At 36.6% G+C, this 7,481-nt stretch overlaps 1 protein-coding gene across 2 annotated transcripts; it reads right to left on the bottom strand.

Moving 5' to 3' along the window:
* Positions 1-2,364: 2,364 nt before the first annotated feature.
* LOC111887493 (flavonoid 3',5'-hydroxylase 1) lies at positions 2,365-4,408 on the bottom strand. Of its 2 annotated transcripts, XM_042895709.2 has the most exons (3): positions 4,352-4,408; positions 3,278-4,274; positions 2,365-3,138 (listed from the first exon to the last, which is right to left on the bottom strand). In XM_042895709.2, exons 2-3 carry the CDS (start codon positions 4,229-4,231, stop codon positions 2,506-2,508), a joined length of 1,587 nt encoding a protein of 528 aa, XP_042751643.1. In that variant the 5' UTR covers positions 4,232-4,274; positions 4,352-4,408; the 3' UTR covers positions 2,365-2,505. The 2 variants fall into 2 exon arrangements, with proteins under 2 accessions (XP_042751643.1, XP_023739432.1); XM_023883664.3 differs by lacking the exon at positions 4,352-4,408 and having other exon boundaries at positions 3,278-4,350.
* Between the last annotated feature and the right edge of the window lie 3,073 nt (positions 4,409-7,481).

Below are 7,481 nucleotides of genomic sequence, written 5' to 3' on the forward strand. Positions count from 1 at the left end.
AGCGTGATATGACTTTATTCTACATAATTTTGTATTCGAAATCTTTATATAAAAAGCATTTTGGCAATGGGACCGTAAGAATTTATTATAAGTTTGGTTTACTTATATTTGAATTTGAGCAAATGACATTTCTAAATGAGTTTAAATATACTTTTATGACTCAATTAATTTATACTTTCGATAGAAAAATACACGTTTATAAAAGTTGGTCAACCAGATATTTTATAAAACATTTTTTTAGTATAAAAATACTTTGTGTCAAAACCTGTAGAACTCACCAACAATTTTGTTAACGTATCTTAATGCATGTATTCTCAAGTTATTTATATGGCCGGAAGTGTTCGTACAGAAGATTCTTCGATATTTTTATCATACAGTTGTGAGCGCCTGATTGTTAGGCATGTGTAGTAATTTCAGCAATAGTCTTGTCAATGAAATTTCTATTTTGGTAATAAAAGAAGATTGTATTTGTACTATTCAATGTATGTTCAATAACTGTGATGACTGGTTTACGTTGCACGCCTCGGCGTTTCCGCCGTCGGTCGAGGGTGTGACAATTAGTTCTTACAAGCCCTAGTGATGACAACTTGAATTGTAAGGTTGTGATATGGATTGTGAATCCATCAATTTTGGTAGATTGGAAGAGCAAAGTAGAATCCACATGGGGGAGAATCGTTTGGTCTAAAGGTTGCACAATAATGGATATTCAGCTTTCATTATACATTAATAGTGAAAATGGTGGGTATGTGGAAATATTCATGTTGTCTTATCAAAATATGTGAAGCATCCGTCATGGCACATTGAGAAAAGGTAAGCAGCTACAGGTGGAGGGATTTGTGTTAGAGCCTCTTTGCTTGTTCTTGTGTGATTAAGGATTTGAAGTTCGAAGCACAACCCGAACACCAGATTTGGATTCAGTCAATATGGTTTTGACCCATGCTTGATTATGATTGGTGCAGTTGATGGACGATAAGACCATGGAGTGTTGTATGACTACGGGGCAACCGTAGCATTCACAAGGTTGATGGGTAGATGTGTGAGTGTTGTAAGACTACGGGGTAGATGTAGTGTACGCATGGATGTCAGGATGTTAGGAAAGTATTATAAGTATGCGATGTAGTCGTAGCATTCACCAGAATAAGGTAGGCCATGGTAGGGGTGGTCGTTGGGCTGAAAGAGGATCAACGCATGCCTGGGTTGAGGCGAACAATGTTTTCGGATGATTTCTCCTTGTGTTGTTATGAGGATCATTGGATCCGAAGCGAGTTTAGGCTTGTATAGCAATCGATGGGTGGGACCCATAGGCGAGGCCCGTTTGGTTGTTTGTTATATATATATATATATATATAACAAACAACTTAAACTAGTTTGTAAACTCCATTTTTTAAGCATTGAATGTTGGGGAATCCCTAAATTTTACCGAAGTTTTGAGGTGTGTAAACTGTTTGTGGTTTGTGTCTTCATATTGACGTATGACCACAACAACCGGCACAATGTCGCCTTCGTACGTGTACGTTATTTATAACAAAGTTGTAAATTACATTAAATCATGGAAAACATTTTTAACTTTTCCCCAAAAGGCACTAGACATTCGGCTATATGCGTCTTTCGAAACTAACACCCATGTTAGTGTTAACTTCTCTTATTCATCTTCTGACCATTTCATCCTTTTAGGAGCCATTGTTTTTAAAAAAAATCAAGCAATACAAATGTATGATTGTGAATAAAAGAAGAGAAGAATTGCTAGAAATATAAGGTGTGTTGTGGTATTTATAGAAGGTTTGGATTGATTTTTATTTATGTAAATTTAAAAAATAAAATAAAATAAAATAAGTAATTTATTTTATTTGTAAAGACTTAACCGAGTTGATAGATTGATAAGAATGACATAATTTTAAGTAAACTAGCTGTTAGTAGCTATTACTCGTTGTTGGTAGCACTATCAACCACGACGAACCACAAAGGTATGGGCTAGTGTGCACGAGTCACGGTCATAGCCACCTAGACCACAAGACCCTCTGTGGTCGGTTATACGGACAACCTTAGCGACATAATACAGACCTACTGATGATAGGGGTAAAACTTAGCGACAAAAAGGGCACAAATGTTTTGTTAGTTTTCACTAATTTAGAACCTTAGCAGCGATTAGCGACAAACTTTCCATGTCGCTGATCACTAGCTAGTCCATTACGGGATTTCTTTTAAAGCGTTTATCTTTGACAATTCTCTATTTCGCCGTTGATTGTGATTAGTGAGAATCTAGTGAATGAGAGATGTGGAGAGATGTGGCGTGGTGAGTCATTTTTTGAGTAAGAAACATTTACTTTACTTTATGATTATAATACAATGTTAATACAAATTAGATCCATGTCACATGTAAAGGCTAAATTGAACTTTAATAAATCACATGTAAAGGCTTAAATGGACTTAGATAAATATGATGTAAAAGACTCAACTGAATTTAGATAAGATCACATGTAAAAGCGTAACTGAATTTAAACAATGTCACATGTAAAGGCTTAAGTCGATTAATCTTGGAGATGGGACAGCGACGAGTGGCTTTTTTTTCTTCAAGGCAATGCCAAATTTCTCACAAAGATCATGGTCTTCGCCCTTAGGCAAACTCCAATCAAATGAGTGCAATAATGAAGCCAAAATATGCAACATCATCTTCTCAGCCAAGGGAATTCCTGGGCACCTTCTTCTACCCGATCCAAATGGGAAATACTTAGAATTTGTCCCACTATAATCCCATTTCCCTGATCCCTCATAGTTCAAGAACCTCTCAGGGTTGAATTCAGATGGATTCTCCCAATGTTGAGGATCTCTTTGTATCGCCCATACATTCAAAAACACTGTAGAATCCCTAGGAATTAGGTATCCCCCGACAATGCAAGACTTACTTGGAGTTCGTGGAAGCAGGAAAGGCAATGGAGTATGTAAACGGAATGTTTCCTTGAAAGTGGCATTAAGATACATCAATTTCGGGAGATGGGATTCTTCGACCATGTTCTTTAACCCTACTATTTCAGCCAATTCATCTTGCACTTTTTTCATTACCTTTTGATTTTTCAAAATCTCTGCCATTGCCCATTCCACCATAGCTGAAGTTGCATCTGTTCCTCCTAGAAAAATATCCTGATACAAGAAAATTTAACCAACTTAAGCATGTCTACCTCCGTGATCTTGAATTATATAACTATTATAATAAATATAATCTTTGTAAAGCTGTCCTTTAACTTGTTAGAGAGTGAAGGTTATGGGAGATAACACTAACCACAACGAGGGCTTTCAGTTGAGTCATGCTGATTGATTTTTTATCTTTAAGCTCTAACAAGATCTGTAGAAAATCTTTTCTTCCTTCATGCTTCAGTGCATCTTCGCCATGTGTGGATTTGAGGTTGATTCTCTCTTCGATAGTTGTCTCAAATATCCAGTCGAACTGCTTCATTTTCCTCTTCATCTTTTGCTCAACGCCCTGAAGATCAAACCTCGCGAGTTTTGGGAAGAAATCAGAGATGTTTAGCCCTTCTGCAATATCAACAAGCCCAGATACGACTTTTCGTATCTCCTCCCCAAGATTACTATCTTTTGTCCCTTCCACAATACCATTCCCCCATACGATGCTTGTTAAGACATTCATAACTGCTGAGAATGACATCTCGTTAATGTCAACTGGCATACCGATCATATCATGAACACTTTTGATGGTCTTTCTGACCTCACGTCGACGATAAGCATGCGAAGCTTCAAGATTCACATTGCTTAAGATTTCATGCACCAAAATTTTACGTAGGTTACGCCGGTTAGCGTTGTTATCTGCAAATGCTATATCATTGGCACCATAACTTGTTGCTAGTCCAGCAATATGAGGAGCTCGGTTAGCAAAACTCTCATCCTGCTCATTTGTTATGACTTTTGCTAGGTCTGCGGAGTTCACCACGATGTGGAGCTTGCTTCCAAGGTGGAGTTTGAAAATGGGACCATATCTGTGAGCCATTTTTGTGAGTTCATGGTGCAAACGGGGGCCAAGAAATGGAAGGTAGCCAACTAGTGGGAGGCCATAGGGACCAGGTGGCAATGGCGGTATGCCCTTTTGAGAGCTTGAAAGGACCCTTTTGAACCACAGAATTACTAGCGGCAAAGCCATAACCGCAAGGCATGTAAGAGCAAGCTCGTGTTTCTTGCTGATCACTTCCTCCCACCATGAGCCATGGCTGTTTGATGCCATTCTTGTCAATCTATCAACTCAGACTGAACAATAAACTAAAGAACTGCGATTTATAGGAGATACGTAATAAGCAAAATTATAAATTTGTTGTAATTAGTTTACCAATGAGAAGAAGTGTACCTAAAAAGAGCACGCATTCGTTAGATGGACCACAGAAATGACTAAGGCGGTGTTAATCATGTATATATCCTCTCTATCATTAGCTTATGTCTTAGTATCATATTATTTATTATAATAAATAAAATTAATGCGTATTACTAAAAAAACACATAGAAACACTAGCTAATTTTTAAACTTTTTTTTTATCTTTTATCACTAAATGTAAGATCGATGTATTACATGGGTTAATTAAAAAAAAATTAAATATGAATTTCTAAATATTTAAGAACTTTAGATTTATAAGAAAATAAAAAAAAAATTATTAAAATTGATTTTTTATCTTTTAAATTTAAATAAATAAACAAAATAAATTAATGGGTTTAAATTGGGAATTTTAAAATAAGAATGTAAGTTTATTAATAAAATTGATATTCGTTTATTATTATATTTATTGTAATTATTATATTAAAATATTATGTGAAATTTAATAAAATAGAAAAACTAATAAAATGACATTTAGAAAAAAATTAATTCAAAATAACCACACAATAACATCTGTCAAATTAAATGGGAACGTGACAAGTGGCAAAAAAAATATTAGGATATGCAAAAACATTAAGAAATTATCAAATAAAACTACCAATTTCGTAGAGGTTTAGGATATATATATATATATATATATATATATATATAGAGAGAGAGAGAGAGAGAGAGAGAGAGAGAGGACCGAGCCAACTACCAAGTGCACAAACTATTTAGTTTTGAGTAATTCTGATTTTAATTTTTACAGTAGCCGGCTTTCCCATTTCGCGTAGTGGCTTTTGCCTGTCAAATCTCCTCTTGCTATGACATGTCAAATGGCTCCAACCTTATGTTGAGCATATATAAGGCTAAATGGAGCGTTTTCATGCAATTTTATGTGTCCAAGTTTTGTTGTCAAATAGGCACGTAGGCTAATGTTATTCCATGCCTTTTCATGTTTTTGTGACGGAATATTGAGTAGTGTCAGTCATTGAGATTGTTTGAGGAGGGGAAAAAAGTATCCATTGAAAAGGTTTAAAGAGGAGGGAATATTGAGTAGTGTCATCCATTGAGACTATTTGAGGAGGGAAAAGAAAGTATCCAATTAAAAAGGTTTAAGGAGGAGAAAGAAAGTTGAGTATATTTGCCAATTGGAGATGTCTTTAATGTATTCAACTATCAAAGGATCGTGTTTGTCGTCAGTTTGGTTTGGGTTTTAGCTAAAACCGAGTCATAACTAGTGGTTAATGCAATTTGATAGTTAGTGGGTATTGGTTAATATTGATTTTGATTAACCGTTTTTATTAGTTAATGGTTAATATTATGGTCGAAAAAAAATAAAAATAAAAAACACTTTGCTATAAAAACTTTAAAAAGAAAAAAAAAAAAACAAAGTGTAAAGTCCATTGTTATTAAAAAATGAACGATTCGATATGGATAACCTTATTAATGTAACATCCGGATTCCCAGGTATATTATTTCATTCATTTATTTGAGGAATTTGAGAAGGAACTCGGCGAGTTGGTGCCAAGACTCGCCGAGTAGGGTCGCGGATGTTCATCCGGGTTCGCGTCTGGACTCGGCGAGTCCACGCTGTTTAATGAAACTCTAATTTCCAGGGTTTGGGACCTATTTAAAGGCCCTTATGGCCGTCATTTGCGGCCACAAACTCCCAGAGAGAAACCCTAAGATATCTAGAGCATTTGTGAGGAAGGAGAGGCCATTCTTGATCCTTTTGTGGGTGTTTTTGCAAAAAGGAAGTGACCAAGGAAAGAGGAGGTTGAAGGAGGTGCGATTTTGGTGGTTTTTGAGCTCATAGAGATTGTATTGAGGTATTATTCTCGGACCTTCTTCAGTTTTGGTGTTGATTCTTAGTGTTAGGGTTTTCTAACCCTTTTAGAGGTTGATTAAGTGGAGCATTTGGTCCCTTTTCGAGTTTGTGTTCTAGATCTGGACCCAAAGAGGTCCAGAGGCCTTAACCCTTGGAGCTTTATGAGTCATTTTGGGAGCCATGAGCTTGGGATGTCATTTTTATGGCTAAATCATCATTTTGGACCATTTAGATGTTATATAAGTTTCAAGGTCCGAACTTTACGTGATTATCATGCTTGGGGAGGCCAGATCTATGAATCTATGGAATAGATCTGACCTCAGGAGTTGTATGGAGTTTGTGCATGGCATGAACTCACCGAGTCCGAAGAACAGACTCGACGAGTAGTATAAAGGTTCCCCGTCAATCACTCAGTGAGTGGACTTACCGAGTTGGGGAATAACTCGGTGACTCAGGGAGAGTCAGGGGGGACTGAGTTCAAGATGGAACTCGCCGAGTTGTTCTTGAGACTCGGCGAGTTGAGTCGGGGTGGCCCCGTGATTCATGCCGGGTGGAACTCGTCGAGTTAGGGGAAGTACTCGACGTGCCAAGAGAGGGACTAAGAGAGTCAGTGGACACATGTAGACTCGCCGAGTCGCCCTAGTGCACTCGACGAGTCGGGTCAAAGTTTAACCGTTGACCTTGTTGACTTTTAGGGTTGAGAACTGTTGTATTTATGAGAGTATTTATTTTATGTGATTAGGCGGAGGCTAGATCACATTTCTACTGTGACATCCCCAATTTCACGGCCAGAAAAGACCAATTTGTTTATGCTTTGTTTTTAAAATCAGAGTAATCTTTTAAAGAAAACAGTTGCGGAATTTGTTCCCAAAACAAAATATGATAAAAATTATCAAAGCATTTCTTTAAAGAAATGTATTTTCATTTTATAACAAAATCTCGGGATTTCATGTTCAATACAGACCAAAATCATAAACAGAACAAAATAGACCTTACAATAGTTATTCATAACTACTGGCCTATAATCCAAAATCTCTCGTTAAGTCCACCAACTTATTCTCTTGTGCCATTACCTGTAATGCAAAGAAAACTGAGTGGGTCAGGCTTGGGAGCCTGGTGAGCATATAGGGTTTTCAACCCACAATAATATAATTATTATATTTAATTATCAAACAATCAATCCAATTACCCACCCCCATTATCTTCCTCTATTTCATAAAGATTTACCCTAAGAACCAATTACCCTTCTCCCATTTATTCCTAAGAATTGCCCTAAGGAATTAGCACAAAGTCTAGTGC

This window comes from Lactuca sativa, chromosome 6 (assembly GCF_002870075.4).
Source record: "Lactuca sativa cultivar Salinas chromosome 6, Lsat_Salinas_v11, whole genome shotgun sequence".
NCBI classification, from domain to species: Eukaryota; Viridiplantae; Streptophyta; class Magnoliopsida; order Asterales; family Asteraceae; genus Lactuca; species Lactuca sativa.

What these genes read in the sequence shown, in the direction of transcription:
- LOC111887493 (XM_042895709.2), bottom strand. Translation starts at nt 4,231, where the DNA reads ATGGCATCAAACAGCCATGGCTCATGGTGGGAGGAAGTGATCAGCAAG. An exon ending in AACTGAAAGCCCTCGTTGTG is followed by an intron (nt 3,139 to 3,277) that starts GTTAGTGTTATC and finishes TTCTTGTATCAG; the next exon opens with GATATTTTTCTAGGAGGAAC.